The sequence below is a fragment of the Choloepus didactylus genome, chromosome 27 (assembly GCF_015220235.1).
Source record: "Choloepus didactylus isolate mChoDid1 chromosome 27, mChoDid1.pri, whole genome shotgun sequence".
NCBI classification, from domain to species: Eukaryota; Metazoa; Chordata; class Mammalia; order Pilosa; family Megalonychidae; genus Choloepus; species Choloepus didactylus.
In genome coordinates, this window is record NC_051333.1 from 11156292 (window position 1) to 11171397 (window position 15106).

The 15106-nt window shown below is 52.4% G+C and overlaps 1 protein-coding gene across 1 annotated transcript in view; it reads right to left on the reverse strand.

The window, feature by feature from the left end:
* Positions 1-14138, reverse strand: part of PPP1R37 (protein phosphatase 1 regulatory subunit 37) — a 49165-nt gene extending 35027 nt beyond the window's left edge. Inside the window, 1 exon segment of the mRNA XM_037820135.1 lies at positions 13798-14138. Coding sequence (XP_037676063.1) covers positions 13798-13999 — 202 coding nt within the window. The 5' untranslated portion in view covers positions 14000-14138.
* Between the last annotated feature and the right edge of the window lie 968 nt (positions 14139-15106).

The following is a 15106-nucleotide window of genomic DNA, read 5'->3' on the forward strand; positions in this document are numbered from 1 at the left end:
TGCCAGCTGTTGCTGATGTTCTCACAAACATTGGGGACTGACGGCTTGATGTGCTGAGCCCTCTGTCTTGGGGCTGACCCCTATAAAGCTTGTTGCTGCAAGGAGAGGCTAAACCTGCTTACAATTGTGCCTAAGAGTCTCCCTCTGAGTGCCTCTTTGTTGCTCAGATGTGGCCCTCCCTCTCTCTCTAACTAAGCCACCTTGGTGGGTGATCTTGCTGCCCTCCCCCCTATGTGGGACTGATTCCCAGGGGTGTAAATCTCCCTGGCAACACAGGATATGACTCCTGGGGATGAAAACATCTTCATGACCAAAAGGGGGATGTGAAATCAAACAAAATAAAGCTTCAGTGGCTGAGAGATTTCAAATGGAGTCCAGAGGTCACTCTGGTGGACATTCTTACGCACTATATAGATAACACTTTTTAGGTTTTAATATATTGGAATAGGAAGAAGTAAATACCTGAAACTACCAAACTCCAACCCAGTAGCCTTGACTCTTGAAGATGACTATATAACAATGTAGCTTACAAGGGGTGACTATGATTGTGAAAACCTCGTGGATCACACTCCCTTTATCCAGTGTATGGATGGATGAACAGAAAAATGGGGAGAAAACCTAAATGAAAAATAGGGTGGGATGGGGGGATGATTTGGGTGTTCTTTTTTTATTTTTATTTTTTATTCTGTTTCTGATACTCTCTGGTGTAAAGAAAATGTTCAAAAATAGATTGGGGTGACGAATGTACAACTATAAGATGGTACTGTAAACAGTTGGCTGTACACCATGGATGATTGTAAACTGAAAAAAAAAAAAAAAAAAAAAAAAAGGTCTGCCAGGCCTCTCAGGGGCTCTCTACTTCTCGGCACTACCGCCAATCAAGGGGCGGCAACAAGGCCAGGTGTGGGCCTGGGGGTCTCTAAGGAGAGTCAATGCCATCATGCCATCAGGGGACACCCGGCCCTGCCAAGACCATGAGGGCTCTTTCGGGACACTCTCCTCAGACTTCTAGTCAGGGGAACCAAATAGTCTGCAAGACTCGGAAGTTTTGGGCGAGTTTCAGTTTGGAATTTCAGAGCCAAACAAATGTGAGCTGTTTACCGGTCCAGCAAGGTTCCAGTGATGGAAACTGGCTGCCTGGAACTTCTGATGGCCCAGCCTCACTTTCCTCTTCTACACAAGGTGGGTAACTCCACCCACCCTCATGAGGTCTGTCTGAAAACTAAAGGACATATTCATTCATTCATTCATTACCAAATAACCTGGGACAGGCAGACAACAGTCAAATGAAAAAGAAGGAAAAAACACCTGGAAAACAAAATTCCAAAGAGTTAATATTAATATTAAACTCTCCACTGGAGAAGGAGTCTTTACAAAACATCCCCAAACAAAAATGGGCAAAGGGAACAAAGAAGCAATTCTCAAAAGTAGGTAACACGTAACGATGAACAGGTAACTGCTACTCGAATGCTAACTAAAACAAGGCACCATTTTGGCATCAAAACATCCAAACTGCAAATATTATTCATTCATTGAACAAAACAAAGCCCTGCCCTGCAAGGCTCACAGACCAGTCAAAGATGGCATCCAACACCTCAGAATGTTCCTACCCCTTGACCTGGTCAAGTGCTTTCTAAGAATTTCTTCTGAGGAAGCCTTAAGGACAAAGATGAATATTCGTTGCATTATTTATACAACTGAAAACTGAAAAGGACCTAAATGTTCAGCAGTGTGGAAACAGCTAAAACCAATTACAGCAGCGCAATGGTGCCTTTTAAATCCTGCTTATAAAAAAATGAGAAAGCGATGAAATGAAAAAAAAAAAAAAACAAAAACACCAGGATATTCAACTGTCTATCAAGTATGGTCCCCATTTCATTTTTATCTATATTTGGCTGTGTATCTATCCATAGAAAAGAGACAGGAAGGAAATGCACTGGCATTTTAACAATGAAAACATTCCAGATGGTGCAAATTATATACCTGATAAGGGTCTTGTAACTAAAATTTATGTAGAACTCTTAACAAATGGATCATAAAGACAATCCAATTAAAAAATGGGCAAAGGATCTGAATAGACATTTCCCCAAAGAAGATATACAAATGTCCAATAAGCACACGAAAAGATGCAAATCAAAACCACAATGAATGGTGGTGATGGTAGCACAATATTGCAAATGTCATTAACACCACCGAACTGTACACTTAACAGTGGTTAAAATGGGACATTTTATTATATATATGTGAGTGTGGTGTGTTAACACAATAACATTAAAATAAATCAGAACACTCATACACTGCTGATGGGAATGTAAAATGAGGCAGTCATTTTGGAAAACAGCCTGGTAGTTCCTCAAATAGTTAAACACAGAATTACCACATGACGCAGCAATTGCACTCCCAGGTACATACCCAAGAAAAGTGAAAACAGGTCCCCACAAAACTTGTAGATAAATATTCACAGCATCATTATTCATAATAGCCAAAAAGGGGAAACAATCCAAATGTCCACCAACTGATGAACAGCTAAATAAAATGTGGCACTTCAAACAGAAGTATAACATTACTCCATCATAAAAAGGAATGTAGTGCTGATACATGCCACGACACGAACCTCGAAAAGATGATTATGAGTGAAACAAGCCAGACACAAAAGACCACATATTGTATGATTCCGTTTGCAATATAACGAAATGTCCAAAACAGGCAAATCCACACAGGCAGAAAGGAGATCGTGGTTGCCTAAGTCTAGGGTGGGGGGGATGAAAGAATGGGGGAGTGAGGGTTAAGGGTTCCTTTATGGGGTCAAGAAAATGTTTTGAAGTTGATGATGGATGCACAACACTGTGAATATAATGAAAACCAACAAACTGTACATTTTAAATGGGCAAACTGCATATGTGAATTATATCTCAGTAAAACAGTTTTAAAAAAAGAACATTCCAGATGGTGAGATTAACAAGAGAAATTTATTTTCTTCTTTAGATTTTCCACTTTTTTTTTCCTACAATGAACTCACCTTACTTTTAAGGTCAGAAAAGAATCAACACGCCCTGCTGAGGTCCAGGGGCCTTTCCCAGTACCAGTAACCACTCCAGCTTGAGGAGCCACACACCCGTCCTCCCCCAGGAGCCTCCCCCTGGCTCTGTGCCCTGTAAGAAGACACACCCAGCCCAAGGTCACTGGGATCCGGGAGATGGAAGCACTTCCTCCCTGCTGACAGGGCTGGGGGGTGGGGGTGGGGGCCTGGAGCACAGCCAGGCAGGTCTCTCCAGCTGACCCCCACAACCATGTATCCGCAGCACAGACATGCAGCTCCTCAATGCCAGCAAGGCGGCCGTGGGGTGGCAGGAGCCCTGTCCTGACAGCCCGGCCTTCCTTGGTTAAGCACCTCCTCGGGCCTGTCATCTCACTTGTAGAATAACAAGGTTAAACCTCCACCCTTAACAATCACCAGACTCTGGAGATGGGGACAGGGCCTGTACCAGCCCTGGATTCTCTTGGCTGAGTGGCCAGTGAGCACAGGCATGTGGCTCCAGGAGCAGCAGTGGGCACAGTAAGGCAGACGGCCCTGCCTCCCGACACCTGCTGCCCCCTCAGGGCTCCTGGCCTAGCAGTCTCCCCAGGGCCAGGCAAGCCAGGTGCCACTGGACACGGGGCTCTGAGCACAGCTCCGTGGAGGGCACCATCGTGGGGGCTCTGCCTGTAGCCACCCCCATGCCATCCTATCATAACAACTCTCACGCAGCACCTGCTCTGTGCGTGGCACTGTGCCGGGACACAGCAGTGACTGACACAGCCTGGCCCCGCCTCCTGGAGACTGCACTCCCGTGTGGGAGACAGAACTGTCCCCAGACAGGGCCGATTCAGAGTGCACAGGGCTGGGAAAGAGCTCAGCACTACAGATGCCCAGGCCCAGCAAGGAAGAGGGTTCCCAGGGGGACTGAGAACTTTCTGGTCATTTTGATCAAAGTGGGGAGAACTGGGCCAGGAAGGAAGGATCCAGAGCCCAGGAAAGAAGGGGATGACATAACAAGGAGCAAGAAGGGTGGAAGAAGAGAGAGGCTGGAAGCTTGTGATGGGCGGCTGGTGGCCAGACACCCCCAACACCCTCTGCCTCCTCCTGTGATTCACCCTGTTGTCGGAGGGGGACGGGAAATCGGGTCTCCTCCCACTGAGGTAGAAAGGCAGACGTCACCAGAACCTTGGCTCTCTTGGCTCCTGCCCCACAACAAGTAGGGGTTCCTGGGAACTGCTCACTTCCCTAAATGGTGGGGTGACCCACAGAGTGATGCAGAAACAGACATGTATGTAAGAGGAGCCCAGACACCACCTACGACCCCCAGCAAGTTAAGAGCAGAGATAGGTCTGTGCCCCAGTCCTGCCCTCCTGCCTCTCACCAGGCTGCCCAGCTCCCTGCAGCCCCTCCTCCCCTACCCACAATTCCTTTTCTTCAGGAGCTCAACCCAAGGCTGCACAAGGGCAGGGACTGTCTACCTGTCTCAGCTGCCACCTGAGCCCAGCGTCACACTCACGTCCCCTGCCACCAACCATGGTGAGCTCCTGCTCAGTGCCAGGCATGATGCCACGTGGTGTGGGCACTGGGGGAGACAATGGCACGGCAGACAGAGCCCTGCCCTCACGAGGCTTACATTCTAGCGGGTAAGAGAGAGCACTGGCAGGCCCCCTGATGGGGGAGCCTGCCCGGAGGGCTGGGGGAGAATGTGCTGGTACTCGAAAGCCAAGCGAGAGCAGCTGTGCGAGCAGGACCAGCATTCTAGAAGGACGGGATGTGGGGAGTTCCCCATGCATTCTAGGAACTGAAAGGAAGAAGCCACTGCGGCTTCCCTGTGAGTGCAGGGGAAGGATGAGCCCAGCTGCGGTCAGCAAGGGTGGCAGGGGCCAGGTCATGCCAGCCTCCTAAGCTGCTATGGGACCTTGGATTGGAAGTCAAAGGCAGTGGGGGGAAGGGGTGTCACAAAGCATGATGTGAAAGAGACTGCAGTGGCTGCTGGGCGAATGGGCTGCAGAAGGCGCCCAAGAGAACAGGGGAGGGTGCCCAAGAGAACAAGGGCAGCAGCCAGGAGGCTCTCTGCCTGGCACATGGTAGAGCAAAGCAGAGGCACAATAAATGCTTGGTGGCAAAGCACGACTGAATGAACACAGGACCCAAAGAACAAATCTTCCTCCTCCCCTCCCCGGCTTTCTTCAAGCCTCCTGACTGCTCCGAAGCCCCAGTGATAGCATTCCGAGGGTTGCTAGATGTGTTTGCTGGTTTGGCACCTGCCGGAGCCAGGCGGATAGGCCGCAGTCCCTCGTGGAGCCTCCGGGTCCGGTGGGGGGAGATGGACCCAAACAAATAACAACAGTGTGAGGGGTGCCATGGGAACCCAGGTACTCTGCCTGGGGAGGAGAGAGGCACCGTGGGAAGGGGACATCTGAGCTGGCAGGCAGGGGCTGACGAACGGCAGGCCACGCACAGGGACCCAGCAGCTGTGGGCCAGAAGGGCGAGGGCATGGGAAGGTCAATAGGCAGCCATCTGGGGACAGGCTCAGGGGCAGGGAGGTTGTCCTGTGTTTATCAAGGGGCCCTCGGTGGCTTTGGGGAAACAGATCAGAGGGCCAGACCATTCCTTCTCAGGAGCCGGACTGGGGTTTGAAGCCAGCTCCCCCCATAGCTGGCACACGTGTGAACTATCCTGGCTATTGTGAAGATCAAATGAGTAAATCCAAGTTCAGTGCTTAGACCAACTGAGAGCTCCGTGAATATCCCCAGTGTCACTGTGGCCTCCATCAGGCAGCACAACCCCTCCGTGGGTTCACATCCCTGGTGTCTGGGGTCATCTCACCACAGTGAGGCCTGCCCTCCCCCTGCTCTGTTGCTCTGGGAACCAAGTGAGAACCTTCCACCAACCTTCCGCTGTGAAGGTGCTCTGCTTTGCTTTGCAAAAAGAGGGTGCACAGAACACAAGCAGTTCTCTGATGATGCCACTGACAGCAGCTGGCAGACTCAGAGGCTGCTGAGAGATGGGAGATGAGTATGAAAGTGGCACACAAGTCTGACCCCAATGGGTCCCGAGCGCCAGCTTCCAAGAGAGACTCACCCACCAACCAGAGAGGACCTGCCAATGGTTACCCTACAAGGCTCTGCACAGAGCATCAGGCTGCAGGCTCTGCTGGGAGGAGGAAGGTGTCGGGAGTCACAGGCCAGAGCCGGCATCTGCCAGCAGATACCCAGGCCTCCACCCGCACCTTGAGGCACCCACTCCAGCCAGCTGCCTGGAGTAAGAGAAGGGTGAGAACTGAGTTTTGAGTGCCTGCTGTGTAGCTCCATCCATCCGTCCATCCATCCATCTATCCAGCCACCCACCTACCTGTTTTAAGAGCCTGCAGAGGGCCCCTTTGAGGAGCTGGTAGAGAATGCAGGGGTGTTGGGCTTCCCCACCAAGATGGTTGCTAATGTGCTCACAGACATGGGGGACTGGTGGTTTGATGGGCTGAGCCCTCTGCCACAGGACTTGCCCTTGGGAAGTCCTGTTGCTGCAAAGGAGAGGCTCGGCCTCCCTATAATTGTGCCTAAGGGCCTCCTCCCGAATGCCTCTTCGTTGCTCAGATGTGGCCCTCTCTCTCTAGCTAAGCCAACTTGAAAGGTGAAATCACTGCCCTCCCCCCTACGTGGGATCAGACACCCAGGGGAGTGAATCTCACTGGCAACGTGGAATACGACTCCCGGGGAGGCATGTAAACCTGGCACCGTGGGACAGAGAACATCTTCTTGACCAAAAGGGGGAAATAATAGGAAATGAAATAAGCTTCAGTGGCAGACAGATTCCAAAAGGAGCCAAGAGTCACTCTGGTGGGCACTCTTACGCACAATATAGGCAAGCCTTTTTAGGTTCTAATGAATTGGGGTAGCCGGCGGTAGATAACTGAAACTATCAAACTACAACCTAGAACCCATGAATCTTGAAGACGACTGTATAAAAATGTAGCTTATGAGGGGTGACAAGGGGATTGGAAAAGCCACACAAAGGACCACACTCCCCTTTGTTTAGTTTATAGATGGATGAGTAGAAAAATGGGTGAAGGAAACAAACAAACAAACAGACAAAGGCACCCAGTGTTCTTTTTTACTTTAATTGCTCTTTTTCACTTCAATTAATATTCCTGTTATTTTTGTGCGTGTGATAATGAAGGTGTCAGGGATTGATTTTGGTGACGAATGCACAACTATGTAATGGTACTGTGAGCAATCGAATGTATGATTTGTTCTGTTCGACTGCGTGGTATGTGAATATATCTCAATAAAATGAATATAAAACAAAAAAGAAAGAAACAAACAAAAAAGAGCCTGCAGAGCACCGGGTACCACAAAAGGTTCTGGGGCACAGAGATGAGCCAAACTGGCAAGGCTGAACTAACTGAACGGGGAACGGGGGCTTAGAGATCAAAGGAGAGAATGGATGAGGGGAAACGGCCACCTCAGAAGTGTTCTAGGAGACGCCGGCACGGGCAAAAACCTTCTGGAGGAGGGGAAGGAGGCACAGATACAGTGAATGAATCAATCAGTGAAGTCAAATTTCAGCTATTAGCCAAAGCCTACAGAGTCCTGACCCATGGCTACCTTCCTGGTTTCCCCACCTGAGTCTTGTCCCCATCAAATCACTCCCCACCCCAATGGAGAATTCTATTCAAAACACAAATCATTTAAAAAAGAACAACAAAAACAAAACAAAACAAAAAACAAACACAAGGCTATGGATGCACAGCTGTATGAGGATACCAGGGGCAATTTATTGTACACTTTGGATTTCTGGATAATTGTATGGTATCTGAACAATCCCAATAAAAATTAAACAAAACAAAACAAAAAAAACAAAAAAAAAAAACACAAGTCAAGCCCTATCTTAAAACCCCCACCACCTTTAGGCTGACATGGCCTCCATGGCCTGGCCAGTCTCCCAGCCTGCTCCTGCCTCACCTCCTGGCAGCCGTGCCCTCAGGTCCAGGCTCCCAAAGCCCACCAGGCTGCCATCTGTTCAGTTCCTCAGCCTCCTGTCCTCTCTCACCTCCACTTCTTTGCACATTCTGTCCCCACTACCTGAAAGACCCTCCCCAGCTCCTCACCTGGCTAACTCCTGTGATTTCCTGAGGCCTCAGATGTCCCTTCCCCCAGGATACCACCTTTGCCTGCCCTCCCACCTAATCAGTCCATGGCACGCTGGTTCGATGAGAACTGTTCCCTGTGTGTCTCCCTCATCAACCGAGGAAGGAACTGGGCCTGTCTTCTCCCCCCAGATCCCTAACATCTGAAAGTCCTAAGACCTACACTGAGTGACCACACCCCACTGAATGAATGGTCACTGCATCACCAAGTCACTCAGCCGGACAGCATGCAGTGAGGGCCCACCGTGAACCGAGGTCCAGGGGCATTCCTGGGATTGATCACCTGAGACAAACAGGAAGCCTGAGCACAAGGACAGCCAAACCCAGCTGTGTGTCAGAACTGCCTGGGGAGCTGCTGTAAAAATACAGATTCCTGGTCCCCATTCCTGAGACTGCTTCAGATGCAGCCCAGAGCATGTGGCTCCGTGATTCTTAATACTCGCCAAGCCGAATAGCTGCAACAAACTCACGAGAGACACGATACCTCGTCCCAGAAACATGCATACGTGCTCTTTTGTTGATTCATCCAATGACTATTTACCGCATGTCCGCCAGGTGCTGGCCTTGTGTGCTCTTTCTGGGGGCTCACAGATGGATGCCAAAACCCGTCTGTGGACTTCTCGGGAAGAGCTTCTGTCCCGGCACACACTGGATTAACTACCACACAGTCTCAAATCTGAGAAAACACCTCATTCTCCCAGAATCCTTCCCAGGCCCGAAGCCCATGTGCACCAGGCGGGGTCACCAAGGTTGCTCCCACACATCCTTGCCCTCAAATGGAAGTGGGAGGTGGAAAGAATCAGGGCCCCATGAGCACGCAGACACCGGAAGTTGACAGGGTCTGAGCGAGCCAGCGAACCCCATCCTGGTGCACCAGGGCCTGGCCAGGCAGAGAGGGGGCACTCCATAAGGGGCTTAACACCAGATGACCAGGTGACGGCGGGGCACGGGGACCAGGAGACCAGGACCTGAGGAGACCTGGGCTCACACAGGAGCTGCAGTTCATCCAGGGTCATTAGCTGCATACAGGGAGGCTGGGGCTACAATGTCTAATTTGAAATCTTGGTCCCTTGCTACCATACCAGGCAGCCCTCACGCTGGTGGGCCAAGACGTGCTGATCTCCTTTTCGCTCAGAGAGGCTGGGCAACCTGCCCACAGCCACCCAGCTTGTACCAGACGGAAGCAGGCCTGGCACCCACACTCCTCCCCATGCCTGGTCAGGGAAGGTGGGGTGTGCATTTTGGAGGCTGGGCCCCTGAGGAACAGGAGGGATTCTGAGGGGAGGATGACTGGGAAACTATGGGTTCGGGGCTGTAGGTGGGAGCAGAGACCTGGTGACGACACTGATGATGAGGGAATCATGCTGCGCGTTGACCGTGGATCGGGCACTGCGTTATTTCACTCATCCTCATGACAACCCTGTGAGGAGCTACCACTGTCACCTGCCTTTGCGAGAGAACAGCTGAGGCACAGACGCAGGGCCTGGCACACACCGCTGCTCAGGGGCAGGGTCTACGGCACAGCCTAGCACGAGGCAAAGTCAGGCCCAGATGGAGAACTGAGCAGACACAACTGCCTCCGGGCCTCAAAGCCAACACCCAAACCCCATTCCCTGCCCCCAGCAACACCATACTCTTTTACCCTAGAATCTCATTTCTCCACTGACAGGTGCATGTCTACCTGTCAAACCAGTTTCAAAGACCAAATCTGCAGCCCAGGCTTCAACGAGGACAGGACAAACAGTGTGGCATTTCTACACTCTTGGGTCCCCATTTAAGAACATCATGGCCACTGCTCCCTTCCCATCTCAGCCCCGAGGCTTGGGGACCTCTTCACCTTGCAGACACCCTCTCTTCTGTGAAGACTTTCCTGGTGGGCAAACAACCCCCTCCCTCCCACTCCAAGACTGACTCCAGCTGGAGGTCAGAGGAAAGGGAATGAGTCACTGGCAGGGGGCGGGCACCAGCCAACCAGACTGTGGCCGGTGTCACATGCTCTCATCACAAGTTCCTCCCGCACGCCTGCCTTGCAAACCTGTCCTGTCTCCCGCCACCCCCAGCTCAGCAGGGACTGGGCAAAGAAGCCTCAGCTCCTTCTTACCGTTTGGCCTGGAAGAGCTGGCATCTCAGGGCCCACCATCGTGGGATGGGGTGCAGCTGGCTAGCCCCTCTTCCACTGGTGTCCACACCCACCGCCAGGAGAGCCACAGACCTGTGCCCAACCTGGCAGTACTGAGCCAGCCCCCTGCCCTCACAGCCCCCAACCCCTGCCTGCCCCTCAAGCTTCATTACCCCTTCCAGGCCCACCTGGCCAGTCCAACAGGGCACCCTGAAGCTCGCCATGGGGACCCTGTCCCCATATGATTCAGCCCCTCCTCTTAGACATCGAGGCCACACAGCACACACTGTGGCCAGAGCAGCTGCCAGACCGCTCAGTCCCACACTCTGGTAGACGGAGCCCACACATGGCCTGGCCTCACCCCTTTCAGAATGGCCGTACACATGCCCACAGGCGTACTTTCAACAACTAGCCCTGTGAGTCCCTTCAGTTGCTGAGATATGGTGGAAAACAGGATGAACACAGTGCCTGTCCTTCCATTCCAGTAGGGGAGAAAGACCACCAGCAAGCAACCCAGCCTGCAGCATATCAGATGGCCTCCACCGGCCTGACACCCTCCTCACCACTTCCACCCGCCAGCTCTCCCCTCCGGGAATCCCCTAGCCCCGGCTCCTGGGAGGGACGGAGGCTCACACTCCCTCCTTCCCAGCCCAAGATCCCTTGGGCGCCCCTTGGGCCAACCTTCTCTACCACATTTCCTCTTCTACTGCCTGGCATACCCTCCGCCTCCCTCAGTATCCAGGACTCAAAGACTCCCTTGTCCTCTGCAAGCACAAAGGCTCCACACCTGCTCCTCGGTGTTGGCAGCCCTCCAGTTTTTCGGTCCTGTAAATCCCACTGTCCAAACTCACCACTTGGCCAATGACCCCCTCCCCAGACTAAGCCTAAGGGCACCCAACTCCTTCCCCAGCTCCTCAGCGCCTCTCCCCAGCCAGACAGAGGAATCCTTCCAACCCACAGACAGAGGACTGATTCTTCCGGTGATCACCTCTCCATCCCAGGCCCACCAACTTCTAGGAGAGAGATAGGAGTCCTGGCCTGTCCGTGCAGCTCATCCCTAAAGCTACAGGAGCAAGACTCCCAGCCTGCGGACTCTCACTCCCTGCGCCCAGGTAGGTCAGTCAACAACCCTGCTCATAACTCCTCCCAGACCGACCCCAACACCCCCTCTTTACGGAGGGAAATTCTTCCCTCCCCTCAAACTTTGTCACTGCCTCCCCAAGACTGCCCAAATATTTCAGCCCATTCACTGGGATCTTACTATGTGGCAGGAACTTTTAAGTCTTGTTGAATCCCACACCACCCCACAGTGAAAATTAGCACCTCCATTTGCAGAGAAAGAGACCAGAGGCTCAGAGAGGAAAACCGGCTTACTCAAAGCCAAACAGCTGGTTACAAAACAACTCCTGGGAACCTGCAGACCAGAAACAGTTCCCACCCACCCCCACCTGTGCCAAATTCTCTTCCTGCCTCCTGCCACCAATCTTTCAGCCCACAAGCTGACCATCTCCTCTCCCCTTCTCCTGGGAAGCCACACACTCTTCAAATCAGAAACCTTTCTGCAGTCAAGCCCTGGTCAGACTCCACTCTCTTCTGATCCTGCCACCTTTATCCAGCCAAGATGGCCTTCCACTCTTCCGACTTACCCTGTAGGCCAAACCCATCTGTCTCCTTCCGCAGCCCACAAACCGACCACTGCCTCTGCCTCTCTCCTGGAAGCTTCTGAGGCAGCAAGAACCAGGCCCCAGCCTTAAGGACCAGCTCCTCTACACGGGCCCCTAAAAAGATCACCATCATTTTTCTAACAATAACTGCAACTTCATGAGGGCTCACTCTGGCCAGTCACTTTTCTTACATTTAATGCTCTCTTAAACCGAATGACATGGTACTGTCACCCACCTTGCAGGTGGGGAAACTGAGGCTCGGAGGAGTTAAGTGATGAGCCTGAGATCACAAAGTAGGAAAACAGGAAAATGGCAGAGCTGGGGTCTGACCTGGACCTCTGCTCTCGACCACCACCCTTCCCTGCCTCCCCAGGTCTCTCCCCTTCCTGTTCTGAACCCCCTGGACTGGACACCGTGCTACAGCCAGGGTCCACTTCAGCTCTTCCCTTCCTCAGCCCCAGTCCCCCACATCCTCCAACCCAAACTGACCACCAATCTCTGGGACCTAGAGTCCAAGAACATGGCTAACTTCCAGCGTCAAGAGTCTTAAATCGAACCTCTTCTATTTAATAAGAACTAGCCACAGTGGCATTTGTAGTGGGCTCCTTGGGTGATCAGCTTCCAGCTGCCATGTTTTCCACGCTCACCCCCACCCTCAGCCCAAAGGCATCCACTCCTCCACCTTCCAGAGTGGCAACGGGTTTTACCCCTTCCCAGGGGGGTCCAGCAGACCAACTTCTACAGAGCCACAGCTGCTCTGACCCCTTGGTCTCCTCAGGCCTCTCCAGCAAGACTGCCAGGCCTCTCCAGCACAGAAATGGGCTCAACATTGCCATCCACCTAACACATGCCCAGAGACTCACAACTTTCCACCTTCCCAGTCCCACGGTCCAACCCATTCCTCCAGCCCCAATATGGACCTGACCCTCTAACCCCTAACTACCCTCTCCCGGGGACCTATAACCCACAGACTTGCCCCCTCTCCCAATACCTCAATCCACCAAACTTCTCCAACGCTCTCACCTTCCACTGACCAGTAACTCAATTCCTGACTTAACATTCCCAAACTTTCTCAAAACAACAACAACAAAAATCAACCAACCAACCAACCAAAAGCGACCTTTCTATAGCCAGGCCCCAAAGTTCCTCTGACCCTGGATGACTGACAATCTTCCACTTCCCTTTTTTTATTGGGGGGTGAGGGGTGGGGGGAGGTGGCCATGATTTTTCTTCTTCTGAACCCGTATACCTAATACCTCCTCTGACTGTCTCGCCTGCCCCCAAGTTGACCACCAACTCTGCTTTCCTGGGAGTTTACCTCGACTTCCCTTCCCCAGGATTTACCACCCACAGCCCACGTTTATTCCTCTTCCTCCCTTCAGCCAAGAAAGTGACCAACATTCCCACCCCTTGCTCCCAGAGCTTACAAACCAGTCATTTATCCTCTTTCCACCCCCATGGGCCGATCAAACAACTGCGTCTGCCCCTTCAGCGTCAATATTGACCCACTCTTCCTCCCTTGACCGCTCCCTCTGTCCTTCTCTGGGGGAAATATGAACTCAAAGGCTGCCTCCCTCCCAATCGCACAAACCACCAGACTCTTTTATTACCCATCGTTTTAATTCTTAAGACGATCACCTTCAGAATCCCTTTTCCGAAAAGGAGGGGGCATAAAACAGCCATTTTTCACCTTCCCTATTCGATAGCCACCCCCTCCTCTACTCCTCTCCAGCTCCAAAGTGACGACTGTCTCCTTGAATCATAAGGCGCAACTTATCGAGCGCTACCTCCATGCCAGGCTCTGCATCTACCCCTCCCAACCAGCTCCCGCGCCCCCGCCGCACCTACCGTGTCTCCAAGGGTCTTTGGGCTCCACCGCTCCGGATACGATATCCTCGTCCGACGGGAACGTAACGCGCTTCGCTGCAGCTTTGAGTCGCCCGTCGGCTGCGGGCGATGCGGGGCTGGGAGGTCCGGCCTCGGCAGGGGCCTCCTCGGCGTCGCTGTTCGCGCCCGGCCCGGGCGGAGCCTCTTGCGGCGAAAGCTCCATCTCCGCCGCCGCCGCCTCCTCACGGGGGCCCCGGGGACATGCCCCGGGCCCCGGACCTGTCTCTCCGGGTCCGCCCGCCGTCCCGGGGCATGGGCTCCGCTGCCGCTTCTGGCGCCGCCTCCGTCCGCTCTCCTCTTCGTCGTAGTCGTCGCCGCCGGGAACCCGAGCGCGCCTCCGCCGAACCCCGCGCGCGCCGGCTCGTCCGCAGCCGCACTTTCGCTAAAGGCCAGCGAACACGCCGCGTACTAAGAAAGGCAGAAAAATCAATTTAAGCTATTTTCAAGCATATTTGTCTCGTGAGTGATATAGAAGCGAGAACAAGAGACAAAAAGAGCCACGGAGAAAAGAAACGCGAGGAGTGAATCTGCGAAGCCGGAACTGCAGAATTTGAGGGGCGGGGCGAGGTGGACGCCGTCTCCCAGAGCAGCGCGCAAGCGCGATCTTCAACCGCCCCTTCGCCCCCAATCTGGAGAGCTAAAAATGTTTGGACCCACACATTCGTCACGAGTCCAGGTGACGGAGATGGAGTTGATAGAAATAAAAATATCTACTTGGTGGGATTAAGCAAATTGATGAATAAAGAGGTATAAGGATAGAGAACTTGAAAAGTGAGAGGAGCTGTGTCAAATATATGAATATAGATGTAGGATGCTGACAGGAGAATCCTCTGCCTGGAGACGAAGCCTAAGCCCCCTTACTTGTTAGGCTTTAGCCTTCCATTTGCAGGCTGCAATTTCATCAATAGCTCTCTGTACCTGGATAGTGTTGCTTAAAACATAATTTAATACTATGTATTGAAATATACGAGCCCAGAGGGATATACTATCTGTGTTGTTTTCTTTCCTTCTTTTTCTTTTTTTAAACCGTAAGACAGGAGGAAATTCCAGCGGCGAGGGACGAATCTGCCAACCAAAATATCGGGTGATGAAGCCGGTACACCCCAAGCCAAATCCGAACCAGCACCTCAGGCCACGCCCCCCGTAGGCTCAATCCAGTCGCTTAATATTCGCCTCCGCATTTTCGCCGTGCTTTCCCACGGTCCAGCAACTCCAGGAAAGGCGGGGCTTAAAAAAACAAACGAACGAAAACAAAACAAAACAATAAAAA